At 36.8% G+C, this 27,436-nt stretch overlaps 1 protein-coding gene across 2 annotated transcripts in view; it reads right to left on the reverse strand.

The window, feature by feature from the left end:
• Positions 1–27,436, reverse strand: part of MALT1 (MALT1 paracaspase) — a 53,501-nt gene that overhangs the window by 7,970 nt on the left and 18,095 nt on the right. Inside the window, exons 3-14 of one of the 2 annotated variants that reach the window (XM_081150370.1) lie at positions 27,218–27,339; positions 23,388–23,547; positions 21,616–21,794; positions 21,079–21,175; positions 20,380–20,412; positions 17,717–17,743; positions 14,160–14,192; positions 8,449–8,652; positions 3,625–3,802; positions 2,605–2,679; positions 2,141–2,268; positions 342–491 (exon numbers count right to left, since the gene is read on the reverse strand). In XM_081150370.1, coding sequence (XP_081006496.1) covers positions 342–491; positions 2,141–2,268; positions 2,605–2,679; positions 3,625–3,802; positions 8,449–8,652; positions 14,160–14,192; positions 17,717–17,743; positions 20,380–20,412; positions 21,079–21,175; positions 21,616–21,794; positions 23,388–23,547; positions 27,218–27,339 — 1,386 coding nt within the window. The remainder of the gene's footprint in view (positions 1–341; positions 492–2,140; positions 2,269–2,604; positions 2,680–3,624; positions 3,803–8,448; positions 8,653–14,159; positions 14,193–17,716; positions 17,744–20,379; positions 20,413–21,078; positions 21,176–21,615; positions 21,795–23,387; positions 23,548–27,217; positions 27,340–27,436) is intronic. The other variant, XM_081150369.1, reaches the window with a different exon arrangement.

A 27,436-nucleotide genomic window follows, 5' to 3' on the forward strand; every position in this document is an offset into this window, starting at 1 on the left:
GAGACAGGATCAGAACCCAGGTGTGTTGAATTTTGAAACAGAACACTTCAACAGTTCACATGTAGAACTGTCTAAGGGACGGTACACTAGATAAATTGAAAACTGTTTTTTAAATGATCATATTCTAATTTTACCAATGGTGAAAATAATGAGTTAAATAATTTACTATTTCCAACACCAAATAAATCAGTGTAATATCTGTAACTGAAACATTTGTTAAGTCTTGTGCTTGCCCACTTGGCTAAAATATTTTCACTGAAAAATTGGGAGGAAAGCTGTCTACTCAGGAGGAAAAAAAAGTCATGATTTAATATAAGCTCACAAAAACCAGACTGCTGTACCGTGTGCCTTGGCCCACTGTAGGTTCCGCACCAGAGACTCTGCAGAATACGCTGTTCCTTGTACTGGATCAGTAAGTGCTCTCTTTTCAGATAAACTACTTCGAATCTCTAGAGCCTGTTTGCCTTTGGTAAGATGACATTTACCCATATCTAGAAGATAAGAAATATTATTTTTAAGACCACAATCCTTTCATTACATTTTAAATACTTAGGCCAAGAACTCTCCTATAAATTAGGTTGTGTTCCCAATATCACTTATTCACTCAACAAATATTTCCTAAGCACCTAAGTGTGTAAGGTATGGTTCAAAGTGCTAGGAAAATGGCAGAGAGCAAACCGGTAAAAATACTGAACTGGCTCACTTCTAAAGGCCCCTCTGTGGCTTTTATCTTCTATAATTCTAATAATGAACCCTTAATATTCTAAGACTTGAAATTCACAGAGCTGAAAAGTGTATTTCTTCACTGAAAGGGTAATTTTATGTCTATACTCTGCTGAGAAGATCCAGTTAGTGAACATATGACTACACATCTATGAGAAAGTTAACATATCTTGACTTTACCACAGATTTATTTTTAACAAAAGAAATTATGTGCTAAAACCACCAGCATGGCTACAGCACCGCCACTGCCCTGCCCATTACCCGACGTCCTGTGCATCCTTCCACAAGCGTTTAATTTCTTCTCATGTGGAGGTGTAAGTAAACAGTGTGCTTCCAAGTTTCAGGTTTTGAACTTAACACAAATGTTATGCCATATACATAACGTTTGCTATATACAAAACGGTATATAGGTGGACTGGTGCTTTTTATTGTTTTAAAAATAATTATATTTAAAATGTAAAATTAGAATAAAACATTTTAGAGTTTCTAAAGCACCTTCATAGATCAGTTTGAAACTAACTGACATACTTCAACGGGTTTGTTTTTTTCAGCAGCAGAAGCTTTTCTTCAAATAAGAGCTTAAATAGAAGCCCAATATGTAAAACAGATAAAAGCAGAACTTGTCCGGTTGAAAGAGGTCCAAGCTCCAGCTGTCTATGTCAAATGGGAAAGTGGTTAAGTCAAGTGACCCAGCTAAAAGACCTGTACTGATAAAAACATGACAATAAACAAATGCGACTAACAGCTGTTAGGCCTTCAGACACCTTATACTCAAACTGCCAGCTTTGGAATATCCATGATGTTCCAGGAACTAGTTTGCAAAAGAATTGCCTTCTTTTTGATATGGCTTATAAAAATGATAAAAAAAAAAACACCATGTCAATCTCCTGATGTAATACTACTTATTTAGTACCTGACCCAAGCACAGCAGTATACCAGGCTGGCAGGGATGGGAGCAGAAGGAAATGGAAGACATGGTTAGACCTCCAGGATCGCATCCTTAGAGCAAAATTTTAGAATCACTAAGTTCATCAAGAAAAAAATGAACCCAGTTTTTTCCACCAGGGCCTCAAATTTTCTGTAAAGTTCCACCTGTCTGATCCTGGGAGAGAATGCTAGTTGAATAATTTTTTTGCAAACAAGTAGACTGGGCAGCACAAGGCACTAGTCATAGAAATAAGGTAAAGAGCTCTGAGGATCAAACTTTATTTCTCCTCATGTCTGGGGTCAGCCTTGTAGTTCAAGTAATGCTGCACAGGTGACATGTAACTAAGTCAAGAGAGAAGGAAGGAATTAAACAGGAGTGTTGCTGAACAAGACATTGAAAATTAGTTCCAAACCTGCACAACAATAGTAGGACTAAAATAATTACCACACGGAGAACCCTGAGTAGCTTTCTCTTTATTTTTTATTTTACCTTCTGCAACTTCATCCAGTAATACAGTAATCTTCTTGTCTTCCAATAATCTATCTTTTAAGAATTTCATAAAGATTCCATTTGCCAGTCCAGAATGCTGGATTTCAAAGGCTTCAGCTCCTTGACACCTTAAAAACAGCAAAAAGAAAACTTTTTTCCAAAGCAAACACTTCCCACGTGGGGCTTCCATAAATACTGATGAGCCTCGTTTGCTTCCCCACCTCCTGCATGCATCCTAATTAAAGAGCTAATCTTTACGCAGGAACTAAATGCTTTGGTGCTTAGTAAAAAGAAGGTGCCAAGATATGAAATGCTAAAGTCACGTATTTAACATTTGCTATCAGGACTATCAAGGAGGCAAATTAATGCCTACATGTCTATGGATAGTTCTAGGCTTCTAGTCTACAACCAAAAAATTAACGACGAATAAAAGAATCTTGAACATAAACATAGAAGTTTCTTACGTTGCATATCCAAACACAATGTTGGCAGTGACTTTCAGGGCATCCAAGATTGGAATGGTATCATCGTAGTCATTTCTATTTAAAAGGCAGGAGGGGAGAAGGCCGGATATAAAGTTAAATAGCATTGTTAAAAAGAGCAGCACAGGTAATAGTGTAATAAAAATATAACACTATTCTCCTATACATAATTTAAAATTATACAGTCAAAATTCCCTTATCAAATCACCTACATATTTACTAAAAATAATTCAGGGTGCCCACACTGTTGAAACATCTTTTCTCAGTGTCTAAGCTGGAGTTACACTTGAACTCCGCATTGGATTTTGGTTGGTGATGCTTAGAAAGCAAAAACTTGTGAGTCTAAGAGGAATAACCATTAGTTCCATTCCTTAGTAACATGGGGTGGACAAATGAGATCTGGTTCAGCTAAACTTTCTGCACCTGCAAGACCAGGAATGACTTAGAGCAGAGGCCCGGCACTAACTGGTGCTGTTTCTGTCAATTTCCAGAGTAACCTCAGTGGTTGTTAGAGGCATCTGAGGAGCTGCACCTTTTGCAGTGTGAGCCAGACCCTTCAGTTCTTTACTTTTGTTCTACAGCAAACATAAAAGTTAAAATATAATTAAGTATACATAGAGAATATATAGTTTCCTCTAGTTTTCTTAAACAGTGACAATCTATACTCTTAAACTATACAAACTTAAGGGGTTCTTAGCATTTGCAGATTTGCCTTAGATGTAATTTGTCAAGGTTGATATTTAACTCCAACAAGCTTTGCTGAATAAACATGAGACAGCTTGCCCCGACCGGTATGGCTCCGTTGGCTGAGCATCATCCCATGCACCAAGAGGTCACCTGTTCAATTCCTCATCAGGGCTCCATCACTAGTAGGGGGCATGCAGGAGGCAGCCAATCAGTTTCTCTCTCATCAATATTTCTCTCTCTCTCCCTTTTTCTTTCTCTCTCTCTCTCTCTCAAAAATCAATAAAAACGCATTAAAAAAAAGATGAGACAGCTTACCTTTTCCTACACATATCCAACAAGAACACATTGAGTCCGGTTTCTTTTTCTTGCATCAACTTCAGTATATTTTGCACACACAGACAGTTTTCTGACCTATATGGATTTGGAGCATCAACAGGAACCATAAAGCTATTCCCAAAGTTTTCATAACCATGTCCTGCATAATATAATAAACCTGAAAAGGGAAAAAAGGGGCAAAAGTTAATTCTAAATTGTACTCTGAACATGTATGCAGCCTTCTTTAAAAACATGAGACTTTTATTTTCTTCAAGTTAATGCAAACTTATCTAAGAGAGTTCCAGTTATAAATACAGCCAATGTTAACTAAATGTGCACTGAAAATTATTTAGGCAACAGCCTTCGTTTTAGTACTGTATTTTTTTTTCATCCATGCAACTGGTTTATTCAATTCTCTCATCCATTTAGTAGATCAGTATTTAAAGGGCATACTCTGTGCCAGCCAGTGTCCTGGGCTTCGGGATTACCAACACAGACAAAAATCCCTGCTTTCATGAAGTGACAATCTAGTTGGGAGGAGATAAACAAATAAATATGTCAGGTGGAGAAGAAATCTGTTCTATGGAGAACTACAAAGCAGAGCAGGTGAAAAAGGAGTGTGGGTTGAGGATAGGAATTATCTGTTTGTTTTGGGTAGTCACTGAAAGCCTCTGTCAGTGGCCTCCAGGATATGATGGACAAGCTAGGCATATCAGGGGAGGACATTCCAGGGATCAGGTGGAGGGATCTTCAAGTGGGAATGTGCTTCATATGGGGAGAGTTGCAAGGTCATGTGGATGAGTGGTGTGAGCTGGGGACAAGCAATAGGAGTTCAGTACTGGATTTTAAACCAACATCAAAATGCTGTCTTGAAGTGGATTTTCATTCATAAGTGCAATACATTTGTATAACCAATGGTGTAATATGGAATGCAATTTATCTCATTATAAAAAGAAAAAGGCTAAGGACTGCTTTGCTAACTCATTTGTCTTCTCCAATAAACCAGGACCTCCTTCAGCGCCGGGGTAGTCCACATTTATCTGTGTATTCCTGGCACACAGGAGGAGCTCAGTAAGTATTTAACAGATGAACGAATAAACACAATTTAGATTAAAAACAACTACAATATCAAATGTGAAATTCCATAGGCATTTTTCAATACATTTAGTAAGGGTTACAATAATATAAACATAACTTTCTTTTTTTAATGTTTTTACTGATTTCAGAGAGAGGAAGGGAGAGGGAGAGAGATAGAAACATCAATGATGAGAGAATGGACTGGCTGCCTCCTGCACACCCCCTACTGTGGATCGAGCCCACAACTGGGAATAGAGCTGTGACCTCCAGGTTCATGGGTTGATGCTCAACCACTGAACCACACCAGCCAGGCAATATAAACATAGCTTTTTCCAAGCAGAGAAGGGAAATCTGATTTCACGGATTGTGATTTCCTTTTCTTTTTTTGTTTTGTTATGAGATATAAATATCATTAATTTTTCACTTAGAGTCTCTTGAATTAATAAGCTAAAATTTGGGTTGATTTCAATAATCTATTGATGAGCCATTATTTCTTTACTGAGAAATGATGCTATGAAAACTGCACCAAACAACTCTAAAGATTTCCCTGAAAAGAAGCTTGTTTTAGCTGTAAAAACAAAAACAAAACAAAAATATCAGGATGGACTTCCTTATAAAAATATTTGAGAGAAATACTTGTGAAGACATGTCCCCTCAGCAATCTCTAGAGCACACTAATTTTGTTTTTAGGATTCTGGAATGAGATTTCTTTATACGATATTCTAAAGTTAATAGTAAAAAGGCTTTAGATAGGAAATGAGAACAACAAAATCGCCAATTCTTTGTAGTTACAGGCCCAACTCCTAGCAGAGAATGTGGCTTTACATACACACACACGCTTTATTTGGTCCCAGAGTGCAGGATCCAGGTCTTCTACTTTTCTTAAACTCTTATTAAAATGAAAAAAATGCTTCTTTCATATATAACATTTCAGGTAAAAAAATGACAAAAATGGACACACCCATTTATTCAGTGTGGGTATAATTTATATCTTCTGTGTGCCCTGAATATAATCACATAGGCACTGCAGGAAATGAAAAAGAAAAGAAAGACAGAGTTCTTGTCCCCAAGGTTCTTGCAGCTCAGTCAGGTATGCTCTTGTTGTTAATCAACAGAGAAAATTAGTGTATAATTAATGCCATAAAGTATGCAATCAGGGCGCAATGTATGATATGAGTGAAGCACAGAGAGGAATCTAGTGTGAGGGGAAGCAAACACATGGTCTTGGGAGAAAGGATACAATTTGGAAAGGCAGAGGGAGAGCAAGGTACATAATAGGCAGGGAGAACAGAAGCATACAGGGCTCAGACCTGGAATGACAACTAACTGGAAGAATACTAGCCTGGCAAGGAATTAAATCATCATAAATGAAAGGAAGAGCACACAGATAGGGAGCATTTTGAAAATCATGACAAAGGAAATGGATTTAACTCATTAAGCAATGAAGATCAAATAAGATCAAATAAGTAAAAACCTACAGAGAGGGAGAAAGTATTTGCAAATCACATATCTATGAGGACAGCTTGCATCCAGAATATATAATGGACTCTAATTTTCAACAATTAAAAGGACAAATACCCTAGAAAAAAATGGGCAAGGGATTTGAATAAACATTTCTCCAAAGAGAATATACAAATGGCAAACAAGCACATGAAGAGATGCCCAACATCATTAGCTATCACGGAAATGCAAAACAGAACAGAGGTACCACTTTGCACTTACTAGGATGGCTATAATGAAAAAGACAGGCAATAACAAGTGTTGGCAAGGAAGTAGAGAAGCTAGAAACCTCGTTAATTTCCGGTGAGAATATACAATAGTGTAGGCACGTTGGAAAGAGTCAGACAGTTCCTCAAAATGTTAAAATTAGAGTTATCCTATGACCCAGCAATCCCATTCCATGGTGTATACCCAAGAGAACTGAAACACATGCCCACAAGAATGTGCACATCAATGTCCACAGTAGCACTATTCATAATATCCCAAAAGGGAAACAACCTAAAGGCCATCTTCTGATGAATGGATAAGCAAAATGTGGTATATCCTTATAATGGAAGATTATCCAGCCATAAAAATAATACAAAAACATGGAAGGATCCTGAAAACATTATGCTAAAAGAAAGAAGCCAGACACAAAAGGCCACATATAGAATAATTCCATTTCTATGAAATGCCTCAAATACGCAAATCCTTAGAGACTGAAAGTAGATTTGTTGTTGCCAGGGGCTTGGGGTAAGAAGGAATGGGGAGTGACTGCTAATGAATATGGGGTCCTTTTGGGTGATAAAAATGTTCTGGAATTAGATGATTGATGCACAACTTTGTGAATATACTAAAAACCACTGAATTGTACACTTTAAAGAGTAAAATGTATACTCCTCTATCAAGTATTCCAAAACGACTCTATTCCCCATCAGTCTCTTTACTGCTTCTAAAGAAAGATATATTTATTTTTAACCTTCATGCCCCTCTCTATCTCCTTTCTATCTACCCAAATCTTAACCAATCCTCAGAGTATGTCAAATTCAGAGCCCTCAGCAAGTCATCACCTGGTTTCTGCTTTTCTCACACACTCAATCTCTCCCTACTTTAGACCCTCCAGCAGGACTCTGACACTAATCACATACTGGGTTTTAAAGACATTTTACAGTTCTATGTATATTTAATTTCTCTGATAAAAAGTGATCACAATAAAGACATTAATCTTACAGCATTACATTTTCATGGTTTTCAAAGCACCTTCATATACATGATCTGATTTTAATCCATATAACAATCTTTAAATGATTCCTATCCCTATTTTATTGATGAGAAAATTAAACTTAAAAGATTAAGTGATTTGCTTAAAATACTACAGCTGATAGGTGTCTGGGCTCCATGTACAGTGTTGTTTTCCTCATTACGATAAGGGACTGATAATTTGATTAGGTCATGTTTTTATTTTTGGATGTACTTCCATGCCTAGCATACTCCTTATCTGGGCTGTGGATATAATAGGAACTCAGTAAAAACTTGAGTGCATTAAATTAACAGTGCAAACCGATCAGGTCAGAGGTAGATCTGGAGACCTTTTTATAAACGATATGATTTTCAGTGGAAATGGTACCATTTCTAACTGATCTTACTTAGAGACAGGCCACGCAGAAAGCTGGGGTATCGCTCCCAGTGTATCATTTAAAATGTCTGGCTCTAACATACACGAGTATACAACCTGCCATTTGATCATCATGTACTATAGCTCCTATCTCAATAAAAAGCAAAATCACTGCCTGGCTGGCATGGCTCAGTGGTTGAGCATAGACCTATGATCCAGGAGATCGAGGTTCGATTTCTGATCGGGGCATATGCCCAGGTTGCGGGCTCGATCCCCAGTGGAGGGTGTGCAGGAGGTAACCGATCAATGACTCTCTCATCATTGATTTTTCTATCTCTCTCTCTCTCCCTTCCTCTCTCTGAAATCAATAAAGATATATTTAAAAAAAAAAAAGTAAAATCACCTAAGATTGGTAAGAATTCTAATAAGAACAATATTGTTTTGACAAAACAAAAAACATGAAAGTAAAGACATTAAGCTAATTAGTTATTCATCTGGAACTATAGCATAAAAACCAAATCTATTACCCTGTACAATAAAACTTTTCAATTCAACAGTGTATTTACAGCACCCTTCTCTGATTTTTAGTTCTTAATCTAACTTGTTCAATGAAAAAATAGTAATTATTAAAATGAAGATTATAAATATCTTACCATATACTCCTTTGTCTAAAAGTAGTAAAAATTCATCCACAGCGTTACGCATCTCATATTCAGTCAGATCCAACAGTGAAACGACTTTGAAATCTAGCTGTCTTAACAAGTTGGTCAACTCATACACATCAACCAAAGGTGCTTTAAGCTTGGGGTGCTCCCAGTAATTCATATTTCCTATCAAAAGGGCAACCTTGTCCTTTGCTGTTAAAAAAAAGGGGGAGGAAGAGATTTAAAGGATATAAAGATTAAAATAAGACCTATGGAGATAGGATCATTATAATAAAAAGTATGCTTTACAAATAAGATTTTATTATTATTTAATTTCATCTTAGAAGGATCACTTTATGCAATAGGCCAATATACTGAGGACCACAAAGATTAATAAATCAAACAACTGAAATTAAACTTACTGATACTTTTGAGAACCAGGCAAAGGGTATTTATCCGTTGTATATGAAGCATAAATGATAACTAATGTTAAAGTATACCTTAATTACAACAAAAGTAAAGATTATTATATTCAACTAGACTTTTAGAGCGAATTTACACAAGGTATGTTTGAAATTGGATCCCCATCAAATCAGGTTCTGCTTTGCTTACAATGGAGAGGCTAAAAGCAAAAGATACACTGAAAAGAGGAACAGGAAGAGCTCTCGTCAGAACAGGTGCAGGGAAGCACTGCAGAGGACGGCAAAGCAGTCACTTAAGTACTGTATCTGTATTTCTGCAGTTGATATACTGTCTACTCTTGGCTTTTTAAAAAATATATATTTTAAAATATATTAGAGAGGAAGGGAGAGGGGAAAGAGAGAGCCATTGATCGGCTGCTTGCCGCAAGCCCCCTACTGGGAATTGAACCTCGATCTCCTGGATCAGAGGTTGATGCTCGACCACTGAGCCACGCTGGCTGGGCTTCTCTTGGCTTAAAAAAATTTTTTTTTCCCCATTTGGGTGAGATGCAGCTACTCTAGGGATATGTGAAGACGTGTACAAATATCTTTAGTTTATTTTCTGACTTTAGTGCACTGAGACTTTGTTCAAAGTTGTATCCTCATACAAAGAATTTTCCTGTTTTTAAGGGACAAAAAGACCCACACCGATGCTTTAAAAATTACCAGCTAGCTTATTCACGTGTATAGCTTGTCCAAAAACAGCTGTGGAAGGCTAGACATAGCTTAGTGCTTAAGAGGTATTCAAAATTGTACCTTTGCTAGTCTGGGTAGGGTTAAAAGTTAAAGACCTGAGACCATGCCATGACTGCAGGTACATGTTATGACGTTTTTCTTGAGGACGTTACGGTGTGAATCTGTGAAGGAGACGTGGGGAGCTGTGGAGATGGTGTCAAAAGAGCATCAGGCAGCCAGCCAGCTGGCCGAAGAGCCACACTGGGCAGGACCACAGGCCACCTCCTTCTGACACAGGCCAGGAACAGGCGACCACCCTCTGTCACAGAGTGCTAAGTAGTTTATTTAGAAATTGTTATATCACTCTTACGAAATTGTAATAAACACAAATAATTACATTGCTGACTCGATGTCTGCAATATTTAATAGAATTTCAGATGTTTCAAATCATTAAGTTGATTAAATTTCACCAAAAATCTCTGGTTTACTACTTTCGTGTTATGGTATCTTTAGTCTATATTTTCAGAGATTTCTTACAATTTCTTGCAAATTGCTCATTCTTATGAGTATGCACATTTTAGAAAAATATAAAGTGATACCTTAAGCCACATTTCTAATTTGATAAGTCACTTCAAGTCCTATACAAATGATAATCTCTTCTTTTATCCAAAAGAAAGGGCCAATTATCAAGACTATTTAATATATAAGGATTCAGACATGAAGCGTCTATTAAACTACCTTTAGTTCTAAAACTCAATGAAAAAGTTCAGAACACTCAGGACAGATTTCAATAGGAGGCAGCATAAGACTTAACATCATCGTATTTCCTTTTTAAAAAAGTTTCTTCTTAAAAAACCTAGACCAAAATACTCACTATATAGTAAGACTGTTAGCTGGCTTATCCACAGGAAAAAAATTTTCCGTGCATTTTTGTGTGAGCCTGATACCACTGTAATAACCTGGTTATTATTTAACAGGAAAGGAGTAAAAGGGAAGTCTAGATAACATAGGCATGCTGTTTGTACAGCTTCGCCAAACAGCTGCATTTAACATTCTCCAAGTCCGTTGCCCACTGTTTGATGGGGGAAGGGACCAGACAAAGACAGTTTAGATGCATGCCCAGGAAGGTCTGAGTGATGCGCGAAGGTGCCCACCTGTCTGCCAGTCACACCTGGGAACAAATTAGTGGCCAGGATGGGGGTGGCCACTGCAAGCAGGCGAAACCTGAGTATCTAAACTTCTCGACAAAAGAGCACAGCTCTCTCTCTCGTCTGCTTGCCTGCGCTCCTGTGACTCTTGTTGCCGGGGGCTGTGCTCCCATGCCCACGTGGGACTCCACACAATGGACTAATGGACTTTAATTAGCTTGGATGCCAACTACACCCAGCTGCAATATGGAGCAGAAGCTCTGGACACTGGCCTTGCTTTTGGCTCTGCTGGAACCCCATCTGTACCACTTTCAGGATTGGTTTAACGGGGATGGGACTTTGGAACCCAAGGAATGTAACTCCATGCAAATAAAGCCTTTTCCCACATCTCATTCTCCTGTGGAAGCTTCTGAAAATGCTTATTACAGAGGTACCCCAAGAACCTCATTCCCACTAGTGTCTGGGAAAATTAATGCTTGTTGCATTAATTTTCTCCTGCAACAAGCCCACCAACCCTGTCAGAATTCAGACCTAACCTCAACGCAGTGAAGAACTTGGTTCAATCTACTTCTAAGTGAGAAGAGATGTATTGTCTCTGGTTTACACCATTATAGCCCAAATCATGGGGTCCCCAAAGTTATTCAGGGAGTAAAGTGTTTGTAAATCAAAGTGGGTTTTTTGGTGGAATATTATGATAATTTAATTCTAAAATGTGTCCTAAACTAAGTTTTATTGGCAGAAAACAATTAGAAGATATGTAATAGAAAAAAACACTGGGGTCTTTGGGGGAAAAAAGTTGTCAAACTACACACAACAGGCTGTTTCTGCTAATATCAAGTCTCAATTCATTGGTTTTGTTACCTGATTGGGAAGAAGAGTTGGTATAGTTTACAGAATGCAAGAGTTGAACAATCTGTGAACTATGTGTGTTAAAATGTATGTATTAATAATTCATCATAATGTGTCAAAATATTTTCCCTAATGATAAATTTTTTTATAGTTAGTTTCTAAAATCTCTTAGAGTGTTTTCTTGAAATAAATTGTAATAAAAATGACGAGTAAATAAATCTTACCTCGTCCAATCTACTGGTAAAACAGTTCCTGAATGACAGACGAACTGGGGAAGATTTAGAATGGAGAAGCAGACAGCAGTGGTCGAAAGGAGAGATGACAGACTCATTCCAGGAAATCAGTTGTAGGAAAGAAAGGAAAAGCCAGAGTTTAGAGATATGATAGAGGATGAAACAGTATAATCTGAAGTTGAGAAGGCAGAGTGAGGAATGAAAGGAACCTTCAAAATAGCAACTATATAAGCAATTTATTATGGATTTCAGGTGATAATATAAATGGAAGAAACTTTCTATAGTAAAACATTTACTGTAAGAGCCACCCACAATTTCTTGAACACAAACTAGTTACTGGAAAAAGGAAACACAAATGCAAGTTGATTAAGCAACAGAATAAAACCACTTTAGAAAAACATTTAACTATATGATCCTGGACATTTTCCAAAGCTCAATGCAATGTATTCTTTAAAAATTGGTACAGTGTTATATCATTAATTCCATGTCTAATAATCTAATGGTGTGTTATTCATCTTATCTAAAATGTATTAATATTCATAAGCACCTGAAAAAAGGTCTGGCACATATTTAGTGCTATGTAAGTATTTGTTAATGAAAATCTTGGACTATCTATCAAAAATTTGAGTATTAGCATCAAATCTGACTGGTAGAATATACAGTTCTTGTTGGCATATAAAATCTTTTAATCCCTGTGTCCTACAAAACAAAGTCCAAAATCCTTAGTCTGGCAAACAAAGCCACTCATATTCTAGTCCAGGCCTACCATTCCAGCTTCAGTAAAAGATGGCCCCAGTGAACCATGGTATCCTTGCTCTCACATAGGGCAGTCACCCACCCCAGCCCCGAATCTGGGCTGCCCTGTGATTCTCTTTGAACAAGATAATGTGGTGTGAAACTCTGTCAGCTCTGAGTCTAAACCTGATGAAGTCTGGAAGTTTCCAGTTTGGGGATCCATGTAAAGAAATTCAGCTACATGGTGAGACCACATGGGAAGGAGGGGAGGGAAGAGACGGGGAGAGAGTGAAGTAGATTGAAAGGTTACAACAGGAGAACAGGGGAGCACATGCCTCTTTAAAAGGGCAGCCACTGTTTAGCCACAACTGACAGCTGCCACTTTTCATAAGAACCCAGAAATCAAAATTTTTATGATATGTGATCAGTGACAACTGATTACAATTGTTAAAAAACACTGTACGGCCCCCCTCCCAAAGGTTAGCCAGTTTTGTGCCCTTTTCTCTATGGTCTGTAGCAATCTCAGGTTTGCTGTCCTTTAGTTTTAACTTCCATATCTATACTAATGACACTCAACTGCATCTCTAATCCTGGCCTCGCCTTAAGAGTTTCAGATTCATGTATACAATTGCCTGCTGTATATCGTCACCTAGATGTGACACAAATACCTCAAACTGGTTAAGTCCCACACTAACAGTCAACCGTGCTCTGAAGCTTACTTTTGATTCTGTATTCTCCAAATCAGTAGGGGGTATCACCACCCACCTGGTGGTCCAAGCAAGATTCCTAGCAGGTATGGTGATTCCTCTCTATTTTTTATACCCTATAGCAAGATGACAAAAAAGCTTTCTGATTCCATCACCTAAAGATCTTCCAAACTTGTTCTTGCCTTCTGCATTCTCACTGGTAACCTATGATAACCCTACGGTAACCCTTCTCCAGGCTACTGTAAAGGTCTCTTAATTTTTTCTCTAACCAAAACATCTTATCTTTTTTAGTTTCCACACCAATATAGAACTGGCCTTTAAAAGAGACACATCTCATTCACCTTCTCCACCCAAAAAGTTTCCTTCTAATGGCTTAAATGATAAATGGGGCTCCTGTAGATCTAGTCTCAACCTTCCTCTCTCGCCTCCTTCTCTTTATGCTCCAGACCAAGGTGTGTTACTTGCAGTTCCCCAAATTCAACACAGTCTCATTTCTCTACCACGTAGCACTTAGGATTCCAGGCTCCCTCTGTCTGGAAGGCCCTTCTCCTACTCATACTTCAAAATGTAGAGCTGCTATTGCAACTTCTCTGCTGCTTTTCTACTCTAATACCACCAAGAGAGAGTATTACTCACCTCCATGTAACATACATGTTTGTTTGCATCTTGCCAAAACAAAGAAGTCATTACACAGAAGCTGACTTGGTCCCAGAAACTGAATGTTTAGTATTTGTAAGCCTCCTGTTCTATAATTTATTTTACAAATATCCAAAATAAACCATTTGGTCTCAATGTCATTCAAGTATTTATAAAAGCTGTCAAATTAAAATGTCTTAAATCCCTTTATGCTTGCCATAAAAGAGATATATGCTATAATTATATTTTGATTAGGCATTTTAAAGCTCTACTCACCCAAGGGCTGGTCAGCTGTTTGCTCTTTATTATCTATAAGAAAATAAAAATGCAAAGAAATAAGGTGTTATTGTCCATGGTACAAGTATTTCAGAGTTAGAAGTATATAAAAACAATGAATACCATCAGTGGCATTAAAAGACAGAATATGGTTTCTAATAGCTAATTTAGGATTTTAAGATTTCCAGATTCTTGATAAAAACATATACTTGGATGGACAGAGTTGGAATCAGAGCAAGGGAATGCCTTTGGTAATGGATTGCCATAGCTGGGGGTAGGGTAATAATCTTTAATATGCTAGGGAGAAATTACAATCTGAAAACAGTGGTGGTGGGAATAAGCAGCAGCAGCAGAAGAGTTCACATTTACTAAATGCTTGTCTGGTGCTGCGATAGGTGCTTTCATTATAACTGACTGGGGTAAACACCTCTTACTCTAAGAGGTACATACCATTATTACCTCCACTATACAGATAAGGAATCTGAGGCAGAGAGAGATTAAGTAACTTGCTCAAAGTTATCAAGCTAGTAAATCTCATTCCATAGTCTATGCTCCCTGCCATCTACTCTACATAAAATAAAATATCTCTCACCCCTGAGGGCCATGTGGCAAGAGATACAGGGAAAAATGGAGTTCGGTCAGTAATGTGTCTACTACTATAGACAGGGTAACTTTTTTTTTGCATTTGTAATCATTTATATGCTACTGAAGTCTACTAAAAGTTTACTGCATTTCCTGTTTTTTAAACTCAAATTTTTTAGTGTCTCTGAATCTTAAAGAGTAAGGATATAATGAAAGAGGCAGCCAAGAAAATTTTAGAAGTTTAGTGGTGGTTGTTTTCAAAAGTTTTCCTGAAATAATTTTTCACAATGTTCACTAAAGGGCAAGAAATAACAGACCAATTTAGGAAAAAAGAGTTCTAACCAGGCCAAGAGAAACAACTAGGATGGTTCTCCAACACTAGAAAGGTTTGGATGCTTGAACATCTCACTGAGGTTACCCCTGAGCTCCAGGTTGGTATGGCAAGAATGACACACAGCTTTTATACATGTCTAAATAAATATCTATATAACATTGACAACAAATGGTTATTTTAGATATCTGTAAAAGAAATTATAGAACCGGAGGCTTAAAAAGATTATAAATTCAGTGTACCCCAAACCAGTGACCTACCGGTTTGTATAATTTGCTTACATATAATCAGCATGGCCCAATCATGACTCACAGTAATAAATATTTATTTAAAAAATATGGGCATGAAACAAAGAAACAGGTCCCAAATGAAGGAACAGGAGAACTAGCCCAGAAAGAACTAAATGAAATGGAGGCAAGCAAACAACCAGATACAGAGTTCAAAACAATGGTTACAAGGATGCTCAAGAAACTTAGTGAGAACTTCAACAACATGGAAAAAGACATAAAAACCATAAAAAAGAACCAGTCAGAAATGAAGGATATACTAACTGAAATGAAGAATAACATACGGAATCAACAGTAGAGGAGATGAAACTGAGGATCAAATCAGCGATTTGGAATATAAGGAAGCAAAAAACATCCAATCAGAAGAGCAAAAAGGAAAAAAGAATAAAATAAAAAAAATGAAGACAGTGTAAGGAGCCACTGAAATTAAGACAAAGAAAGGATCTTAAAAGCAGCAAGAGAAAAGCAGTTAATTACCTACAAGGGAGCTCCCATAAGACTGTCAGCTGATTTCTCAACAAAAACTTTGCAGGCCAGAAGGGAGTGGCAAGAAATATTCGAAGTGATGAAAACCAAGGAACTACAACGGAGATTACTCTACATAGCAAAGCTATCATTTAGAATCAAAGGACATAAAAAGAGCTTCCCAGTCAAGAAAAAGCTAAAGGAGTTCACCACCACCGAACAATTATTACATAAAATGTTAAAGGGTCTTCTTTAAGAAGAAAAAAAAATGCCTGGTTGATGTGGCTCAGTGGTTGAGCACTGGCCTATGAACTAAGAGGTCACTGGTTTGATTCCTGGTCAGGGCACATGCCCGGGTTTCGAGCTCAATCCCCAGTAGGGGGCGTGCAGGAGGCAGTCGTTAGATGTTTCTCTCTTTCTATCCCTCTCCCTTCTTCTCTCTCTAAAATCAATAAAAACATATTTAAAAAAAAGAAAAAAAGGAAAAATATGCACAATAAAATGACAATAAATATGTATCTATCAATAATTGAATCTAAAAAAACAAAATTAACAAACAAGCAGAATAGAAACAGACTCATAGATATGAGAGAACATTGTGCTCATTGCCAGATGGAAGGGAGTTTGGGGGGAGCGGTGCAAAGGTAAAGGGATTAAGAAGTACAAATTGGTTGTTACAGAATAGTCATGGGGATATAAAATACAGCATTATGTTTTTCAGTTTCAACACACTCCAGCAAGTATTCTGTAATCTAATTAATTATATAGTTGAAGATGGCACACTTTGATATGCATGAAATTAATATTTTCAAGTAAGCAATCACTGTCTACCACCATCAGATTACAGTAGTTTTAAAAAAATATTTTAATATGTATTAAAGTATGTATAAAAAATAGAATGTTAATGTGTTTACCTAATAAAAAATAAAGTACAGCATAGAGAATATAGTTAATAATATTCTAATAACTATGTACGGTGTCAGATGGGTACAAGATTTATCAGGATGATCACTTAGTAATCTGGGGGGTACACCTGAAACTAATATAATATTGGATGCCAATTGTAATTGAAAAATAAAAGATAATTTAAAAAATATGGGCATGAAACTAAGCAAACTTAGCTACTGTGCTAAAATAATGAGATGTAACATGTCAGGAAATAAGAGAAATCTCTGTAAATATTAAACAATATAGCTGCCTTCCTTAATCTAGTTGTGATCCATCACCACCTTTCAGAATGCCCATAACCTAGAGATGTCCTCTGTCTTTATGGAGTCCTCACTGTTACTCTATCATCTCAGTTAAGGCTTTCCCTTTAGCTGAACTTGTTTAGAAATCTGTTCTGATTAAAACTGGCTGAAGAATGATGAATACTTCTGTCAACAGTTAGTTTCTTAATGGTTACTACTGATGAACTATTTATCTATATAATGCAACGTATTCCCACTAACACACCTTTTACTTCAGATAAAGATACCTCACCCAACTAGTTCAGATATATTCTATGAATGAGTGACTTTGAACAAGGTCCCAAGGGTCCGGTGAGTTCAGAATTGTTACTCTGGTACTCTTGTCTTTCAAATTAAATATCATGCACTTCCCTCAACTTGTCTTTTTATGATATAGAGTCATTCACAATGATAAAAAAATACATTCATATTTTATGTTGCCTCGGCATACTTTTCTACCTTTACATAGTCTTACAATCTAGAATATTTTAAGTATTTTCACTTGCATGAAATTGTACTTCATGTAAGTACTAACTTCAATCCGAAATCATATTATTTTAATAAAGAAAAAAATTACCACTTACTATTAGAGCTGAAAAATATCTACATTGTATTCAATAACTTAAAAATCTAAAACTAATGTTTTATGTTTATATTACTCACCAGGATGCCCAAGATGATGTAATTCATCTGAAATGAAATTTTAAAAATTGATTAGCTTTAAATAACTGCCAAGTTAGCATAAATAGTAAGACTAATCAGAGAAGGTTTTGAGCTATTAAATCATGTTAAAATGTTTCATTAGTTTAAAACTTTTCAAATATATTAAATGAGAAGCCATGCAAAGCTGACTAGGAAAGAATACTGCTGTGGATATCGTTTAGGACTTCTAAGCTATTATTACTTTCATTAAGTGACAAAAAGCTAAATAGACTCATTCATAATTTGTTCTAAGTTTTAGGTATTCTGGCTAATTATGGAACAAAAACAGTCAAGAGACGGGTCTGTCTGTGGTCTCAACCATAAACTTCTTGAAACTAAAAATCTCAAATGATCTTTCTTTTTAAATAAAGTTTTAATTTTAAAACAGCTTAAGATTTATAGAACTAATGTGAAGACAGTGCAGAGTTTACGTAAACACCCATACCCAGTTTCCCTATTTTTAACATCTTATGTTAGGAAGGTGTATTTGTTACAACCACTAATGTTCTTTTTTGTTCCAAAACCCCTTTCAGGACACCATGTTAAATTTGCTTATGTCACCTTAGGCTCCTCTTTGTTGTGACAATTTCTCAGACTTCCCTTGCTTTTGATGACCTTGCCAGTTTTGAGAATTACTGGTGAGGTTTTGTGTAGCATGTCTCTCAGGTGGGATCTGTTGATGTTCTTCTCGTGGTTAGAATGGTGTAATGTGTTTTTGGAGGCACACAGGTTTCAGGATTGTTAACTCGCACTCCCTGGCCAAAGGAACATAACCTAAGCCAATACCATGATATAAACTATTTTTCTTTACAAATTTTATGAAGATAAAAATATTAATAAGTTATAAATATTATACTATTCATAAGATGTTAGGTAGAACTTACTCTTATATGTGATATAAAATCAACTGAAGAGTAGTATCGGCTTAGGTACAGGGCCTGTACAATTTCTTTTGCCTTTTACCTTACAGGCGCCCTTCTTTCTCATTACTTGGGTCAGCACCTTGTTCTTCCTCCCCCTCTGCAGCGAGGCTGCTTTATACATCTGTAGTAAATTTAGATTCTTTTGTCATATTTTGCATTCCATCCTGAGTCTACCCTCCTCTGACCTCCTACTACATGATTGTTTTAAAAACTTGCATCCATGTGTTCACCATTTCAGTGGTCATGCAGAGTAGTTTCAATGCCTTAACAAATCCCCTGAGCTTTAATTGTTCAATCCCCACCCCTTGTCCTGATCAAATACCTTTAAAAAATACCTAAAATGAAATAGGTAATACCATGTTCCATGGGTAAAAAGATAAGCTATTAGGACACTTCATAATATGTGTCAACCCACCGATTATGAAAGGTTTCAATTTTGTAGGTTTTTTGGATCTAATTTTTCCATCTGAAATTTCTAGAGTCATCTCATAGTTGGCTTTTCATCTCTATGTGCTCTGAACAGATTTATTAGAAAATTATTATTTAACAGTGTGTTTGTTTCTGCAAAAATTAAAGGGAGAATCTTGCAGATAAAGAACCATCACAGCAAGGAGATAATTTACAGGCATCACCCTGAAGCCAAACAGAACAGCAATGCTAGTTTTATTTATTTATTCTTAGAGGTCTCCAATGTTAGGAAGTTCTGAAAATCATGCATTTAGGCAAAAAAGGAGTAAGAGAAGAAAGAGGAGTTGATTAGCATTTCTTCACATAGCTTCCCTCATGTAGGGCCCAAAGATCACAGGATGGAAATCTGCTGATGCTAGAGAACTCCCACTCACAATTATGTATTGGGATTAAAATAGTAATAATAGTATTTCCAAGTGCCATCACAGTGACATAAAGAACAAGGAAACCAGCAAACATAAGATTTAACGTTATTTTCTTACTTTACCCAAGTAGAGCCTAAGGTTATAAAGAGGCAGAAATTGAAAAAATACTTTGCTATCCACAAACCTAATTTTGCAAAACAATGTGACATCATATTAAGGGAAGTTAAGTTTTATAACATACTCATTACAACTTATATATAATGCTTTGGTTAATTAAAACAAATTAGGAGTAATTTATTGAAATAAGATTTTTCAAATCTCTTTATATATTATGGTAAAGGTATCATGGTTAGATTAATCTATGGCCTTGTAGCTTCAACAATGGATTGTACCAATTTTATACTGAAACAGAATATTTAATATTTGATAAAACATATGTTAAACAATAAATCTGTCCTGAAACTTTTATAGAAACCACATTCCCATTTGAGAGGCATGTTATTATGGCTAAAGGATAGATAAAATAATCTGAACAAGTTTCCATGACAGTAGTCATCTATCTTTTTCTATAATTTTTATAAAGATAAAAATTAGCAAAAAGATTAATTGCAAATGTTCACTATTCATAAAATGTTATGCAGGAACTTTATTCTTATATATAGTAGAAAATCACCTGAAAATTAATTGTTTTAATAGTGTCAGTTTAACAGTATCTGTGGCAATTTACAAACCTTCGAAGACTCAGATACAATATCCTTCAATTGAAATGATTTCTTATAGCTAGTATTTTTTCCATCACTGCACTCCATCAATCCCAAGAGGAAACAGCATGCAGGATATCTGATTTCAGACCAAAGGATTACACTACCTTCAGTGCATTCCACTGCCTCACTTGTGCTTCCTTGTTCCAGAGAAAACAAATGTGAATATATTGTAATTCATGATCTTAGGAAGGGCAGCCATCAAGCAAACAGAGAGATAAATATTACAGAAATATGTTGGCAAACCAACATATGCAGCAACAGCTCCTACTATTAACAAAACTATAAATGCACTAAGCTCAAACAGAACAAACTCTCAAACTATGCACTTCATAATGGGGACTGTTGATTAATCATCTTTCCTTTATACTTCCGTGATGTTTGTTTTTTAAAAATGTTTTATTAAACGGGTCACTGGGGAGAAAAAGGGACATCTGTAATATTTTAAACAAACAAAAAAAATGTTTTATTAAAAATACTTTTCCACGAAATCAAGTTCTTTATAATAAAAATTTTAATACATTTTTTGCCAGAAGTGTTTAAAGTAGACTATAAAATTTAAAAATAACCAAAAAGATCTAAATAACAAACCATTTTTCTGGTTCTTTCTGCTCGCAGCATATAAACGTAGATTATGAATTTAGTATGTATTCTCTCAAATTTCTAGATAGACAATGTAACTCCTGATTCTTAACACACCATTAAATAGAATGGGGTAACAAGGAGTATAATTTCCATTGCTTAAATATTTTATTTTATATAGCTTCTATACTCCATTTGTCAGAACACTGAGTAATACTGCTTACCTATGATGATTTCTACCTTCTTGCTCTCTTGACTGTCTCGATCATTATATACACGACACCAATAGGTTCCTTGATGTTCCAAATCCACATAAGGCACCTATACCAATATCAAAACACACACACATTTCCTCTTCAATTTTAATTTAAATTGGCTTGGTGAAAAAGTTATTTTGTATTTTAAAAAAATCTTACAAAACAAAATTTCAGAAGGCTTTGGACGGTCTTAAATTATTATTTCCATTTATTAGGTTAAGTATCCATTTAAGCAAATGATACAATGAATCCAATAACAGTGAGTTTGGTACAATACTATACTTGACATTTCAGTATAAGCCCTTAGGTATGGGCTAATGTTGTTTTCTCCCACTTTTGCAAATATACAAGTCAATTAATATGAAATAACAAGGACTTGAAACAAAAATACTGAAAACATTAAAACATCCCCGAAAAATTGAATTTTAATGTTCACCTTAATTTTTGATTATACTATTTATTTTACATATTAGCCAAAAAATAATCCGAAAACCAACTTCCTACCATGTATATCTTTTTTGTCTCATGTGCTAAGGCTGATTCATTTTTGAACCACTGGTAATGAGGAATGGGGCTCCCAACAGCAACGCACTGCAGGACTAACGTGCTGCCTGGCATCAGCTTTTGGGACCTTGGCTCAACACAGATTTGCAACTTGGATTCAGAGATGCCATCCAAACTTCCTTAAAAGAGAAATATCATAAAACATAAATAAAATCTCTAAGTTAAAAATAAACCCCTTCCCCTGTAATTAAAAAAATAAATGTGTTTTCAAGTTCATCCTTCATTTTAAAAACCTTTAATAGCACCTCCCAAACTGTTTCATGAAACAATAGCATTTCTAGAAATATTAAGAAATGTTCTGTGGATAAAAAAATGCTGTGGACAAATAAGTTTAGAAAATTCTGGGTTAAACAAAGTTAAACAGATTTCTTAAGTGAAGGGCCTGTCAGAGCTTTTAAAGTGTTAGTATGTGTTGTGCATGTAACGGGAAAATAGTTCAAATGGTTTCCAAATGCGTTTGGCCAGACAATCTTTCTGGTAGGGTCAAACAACTCATTAACATCTTGAGTGATATTCACATTCAACACAGAAAGATCTACATTCTGCACTGATTTAACTTGGCTTATTAAAGTAAGTTGTTTTGTTATTAGCACTGAATAAATATGGATGGGTTATCACTAGCATTTCTTCCCAAGGCAGATATCAGAAAGCATTATTTATTGAACACTCATTATTACTTGTTAAGCTCCTCAAGGATAGAGGGTTTTATTTATTTATTTTATATATCTTTATTGATTTCAGAGAGAGAAGGGAGAGGGGGAGAGAGAGACAGAAACATCAATGATGAGAGAGTCCTCATTGGTCGGCTGCCTCCTGCATGCCCCTGACTGGGGATCAAGCCCGCAACCTGGGGATGTGCCCTGATTGGGAATCGAACCGCCATCCCCTGGATCCTAGGTTGATACTTAACTGCTGAGCTACGCCTGGCCGGGCATGACTATTTTTAGAGATGGTTTATTTATTTAGGGTAGGAAAAGCTAAACTGAAAGGAAGAATGGGAGAGACTAGTAACAAAAGCCTGTTTCTGTCCTATTCTTTTCTTCTGGCAAAAATGACAAAGGATATGGTCTTGACTGTGTGTGTGAATAAATAAAATAGTGTCTCATGGCTACTCTTTAGAGTAGACTGTTTTTTTTCTTGATCAATACTAGTTATTGGACTAAAAAGGTGAATGACAAAGAGTAGGAAAACAGTCTGATGAAATGCTTTATTGCAGCAAATGATATACTATATGCTCTTTCATGTTGACATCAACTCTGGAGTTTTATTCCACAACACAATTTCTTAGAAGTAATTCAGTAGTTTGGGAGAAAAAATGTACAGTGTAAAAAGAAACTGAAGACTGAGCAAGACTGTACTCAATTTTTCTCTCTTCCAAAACCAGAGACTACAACATTCAAATCCATGAAAGAAGGCAAGCTGGAGAGGTCAGCAGCAGGGCCAGATCGAGAAGGGTTCTGTGTCATCCAAAGGTGCGTGCGTGTGTGTGTATGCGCACAGATATATCTATGTGTATGTATATGTATATATACACACACATATACATGTCTCCTCAGAGCAGAGAATAAAATCTTACCAACTGTTGACCTCATCCTGGGTGCAGTGCATATGTGAGCTTTTGGTAATATTTTGATACTATGAAATTATTTAGAAGTAAACATTTAAAATAAATTGAAAAAGGTAATTCCCTTCTCAACATTCAACTTACTTACCTTGGAAGCTTTCGGTTAGCTCTGTGGCGTCACACACGTCCAGCTGTGACCACTGGCTGAACTCAAAGGTGCAGCTGTTGTTCACTCGGCAGACATAGAAGCCCGCATCTCTTACATGCACCGTGTTAAAAATAAGTTCTGACGCATTTCCGTTTGGAATCTGTGAAATAATCAGTAAGAGAACGTTAGTGAGTGACTCAGAAACACGTGCCTTATAAAATGTGCTGTGCAAAATGGACGATGCCTTTGGAGTTTTGAAAAGTGTATCTTTTTTCCAAGTTCTAAAATATCTGTTGCTTAAAAAACAAATAACATTTTGAGTAATTAAGGACTGAAGTCTTACAGTCTTCTAGAAATCCATTAACCAAAGAGTTAATAAGCTCTCTCCCATATATCTTCCCAAAACTCACTAACAGAAAAGCATTGTTCTGCCATCTAAAACTGTCCAATTGTTGGCATTTAAAAAGTCTACAATGTCAACATTTGTGAGTTAGGTAACCATGGCGATGTGGAGAGCACACAGAAAGTTAGGCCTGGCTACTAATTTCAGTTCTGACCAAATTAGCTGTTAGTACATGAGCAACTTATTTCCCCTTGAGACCAATTTTCTCATCTGTGAAATTCTGTAAGAGGACAGACTCCTCAACCAACATACTTCTTTCAAAGTCTGGGTGAAGCAGGGCTATGGAAAGCATATTAGTGATGGGAAGAAATGGCCATCCAAGGGTTTCTCAAGCTTTGGTCACCACATTAAGGTTTGTTTCACCTTTGCTGCCCCCATCAACTTATCAGTGTCACCCAACTCTGCACATTGCCAAGGAGCTTAGTCAAGTGCCATGTTCTACCATCTTAGCTCCCCTGCAAAGTACTTTAACAAGCTCAGCCCTCTCTCCAAACCTCAACCAATTGAATTCAACTCTCTCCCCTCTCAGAGCTTGAACTAGAGCAAGATTTTACTGAAGATCTAACAACTGGGAAGGCAGGCTGCCCTTAGCACTGCCTGGGTACTTACCATGGTACTCTGCCAAGATAATAAGTTTGATTTCCTACAAGGCCATTCACGTATACTCTCTTCAAACCTCCTGCAACCCTACTTCTCTCAGCCCTTGACTTCAAATAGAAACTCTTTCCTCTTCCTGCCACCAATCACACACCTATTTGTGTCTGTACCTATTTACAACGGCTCTCTTCCCTGCTGTAGACACGGAAAAAGGTGTCTTCATAACAAAGGCTACTTGGGCTTAGAATCTGTGGGGAGCCACTCAGAATCCCAGAGTTGGTATGAAGATTGGTTCAAGCTCAAGACACGTGGGAGTCAACACAGGCATAAAGCCTTTTCAGAGCTTCCCCTATTGCACTAAAGCAGAAACTTCTGCGAAATGAGGCTACCATAAATACCCTCAGGGCAGCTTTTACTCCCAGAAAGGAAACCAAGAACGAACCTATAAGCCCCCTCTCCAGAGGAGTTTAATGGCCAAGAAGAAGGGGAAAAGACCACTTGCACCTGCATGAATAACCAGTATCACAAATTGTCTTGTCTCCCATTTACTCTCCTAGAAACCCCTTTGCATTTCCTAAAGAAACCCATTTGTTCTTCCCAGAGAGGGCTTTTCTCCTTCCTTACTTTTCCCGACTAAGTTAGGTTTATAAGCCTCTAATTCTAACCATTCATGGAGCTACTTCTTTTATAAGTTCCCTAAACTTTTTCCCTTGTTCATCTGAAATTTGTCAGTTAATTCACAGGTTTCCAGGGACTGAACATAAGAGGGTAGAGAAAAAGGATTTTTCCTCTCTGACAGTCCCATCCTCTCCTGACCTTGCTCCTGTAATTTTCTCTCTGCTTTAGCATCTATTTCTCTCTTTTAATGCCTCACTCTCAAAAACATACTCTAGTTTCTTGTGTCTTAAATAAACAAAAAAACCCTCAAATATAGCTCCCTTGATCCACACCCCCTCTTGGCAGCACTGAAAATACTGACTATCCCTTTTTTGGTGAAAGATTTTCCCTTTTAGGCATCATACTATCCTCTCCTGGTTTTTCTGCTCTTTTGCGTGAAGATTCTTCTTTAGTTTCCTTCCTGGTTCCTCCTCCAGTACAGAAACTTTCAGCACTGTCTTCCCAGATACCAAACTGACTATATGATTCATTCTAATAGGCATCAAGCTTAACACGTCTAAAACCCAATTCTTGATTTTTCTCCCTAAATCTACTCCTCTCCTAACCTTCAATACTTCAGTACATAACATGTGCCCAGATGCTTAAGTGAAAACCCCAGGGTCATCCTTGATGTCTCGTCCCTTTTCCTCACGCTCTACTTCCAGTCTATGGGGTTGGTTAACTCGGTCTCTAAAACAAACTGCCATACTTGACTCTTTGCCCTCGGCCACACGCTGGCCCACACTACCGCTGTTCCTGTCTGGCACAGCATCAGATAACTGGTCTTCTTGTTTCCTTCAAGCAGTAAGTCTGTGTTTTAAAAACACAAATCCTATCATGTTACTCCTCCTGCTTAACACCTGCAGTGGCTTCTCACTTTCTATCACTCTGTTTATTGTCCTCACAGCTCTTAACTCAAGGAATTTCTTACTTGTGCCCTGTCTGCCTCTCCCCGCTGGGGTGGCAGGACCGTGTGTGTCAGTGCTTCATCATCACGGCCTGGGGCCCAGCCTGGGACAGGCACATGCTCATGAAGTCCTTGTAAATGAACAGCTCCTAAAACAGACCACAAACGCCAGAGCGTTCTGACAAACTGGACTCTTTGGGGCTTTCAAGTCCATTACCACTCTCCAAATCTAAGGTGTGCTCCCCAGTCCTCCATTTCTGCCTCTCAAATCGGGACATAATTTACAAACGATATACTTAATGTAGTAACTTTTATCCATTATCCTCTCTCAAAAGGCATTTATTAAAATGAAGGCAACTTTGCAACTGAGATAATATGTATACCACCTCTTGAAAGCCTAGGCACATAGACCATCCTGTCTATCGATTCTCACAACCCCTGATGACAGGCACTCACATCGCTAATAATGACAGCTAGGGTTCCAACAGAGGCCTGTCTAGCACCAGAGCCCTACACGCAATCTTCTTACTATAGTCCACAGCTGCACTACCTTACCTGCGTGTGAGGGATGGAAATAAAAAACTGTATAAAACCACACATTTTTTCTAAGGCATAGGTGACCCCATTAAAGGAAAGATCACAATCTTAGAACAACACTTTAACTTAGTTTTAGCTTTGCAAATGTAGACAAACACAGGCCAGCCAGATCAGTGAGAACTCCCCAGTGGCAGAGCAGCTCAAAGAACTTGTAAGAAAAGAGAATTCCAATAGCGATTTTAAATTACTTGTTGGGCGGTACAGGAATACAATACTTCCACAAGAGAAATAAATGCCCCCCGTCCACCCGAGTTCTACTTCAGAATCTCACAAAAGCCTAAATCTTTTGATATAATACAGTTATGTGGAATACTCAAAATAATACTGCATTAGCTTTCCATGTCACCTCGGAAATCTTTAAAGAATTTTTATAGCTATGTTAGAATACACTGTTTTTCCCTCTTTGTTAACATTGTTGCTCCAAGCAATCCCTATTTTCCACAATTTTTAGAGTAGAGAATTGGTTTTATTATTGCTTACACTTTTTTGTAAGACAATTTTGGAATTGTCTTACCAAAATAATGATTATTAAATATTTCAGCAATAAACACTGCAGTGTCTATCAGATTAGAATTCCTAAAATCATATTGGGGCTAATAATAATCCTAATTCATTTTCTATTATTCTATCTTCTTATGACAGAAGAATTAAAAGCCATTAAAAAATTACCTCTTTATTCATTTTGAACCATTGATATTGTACAAAAGGATGTCCAGTTGCCCGGCAACACAGTTTCACAAACTGTCCAGCTAAGACTGCCTTTGATTCTGGGTTCACAGTGATCTTTATTCCTAAAAAAAAAAGAAAAAAAAAAAGTTACATAAAGTTACAGAAGAGGGGGAATTCCTTGTTTACATTTCTGAAACCAAAAAAAGGAAGTATTTTGGA

The sequence above is a fragment of the Miniopterus schreibersii genome, assembly GCF_964146895.1.
Source record: "Miniopterus schreibersii genome assembly, chromosome: 10".
In the NCBI taxonomy this organism is placed as follows: domain Eukaryota; kingdom Metazoa; phylum Chordata; class Mammalia; order Chiroptera; family Miniopteridae; genus Miniopterus; species Miniopterus schreibersii.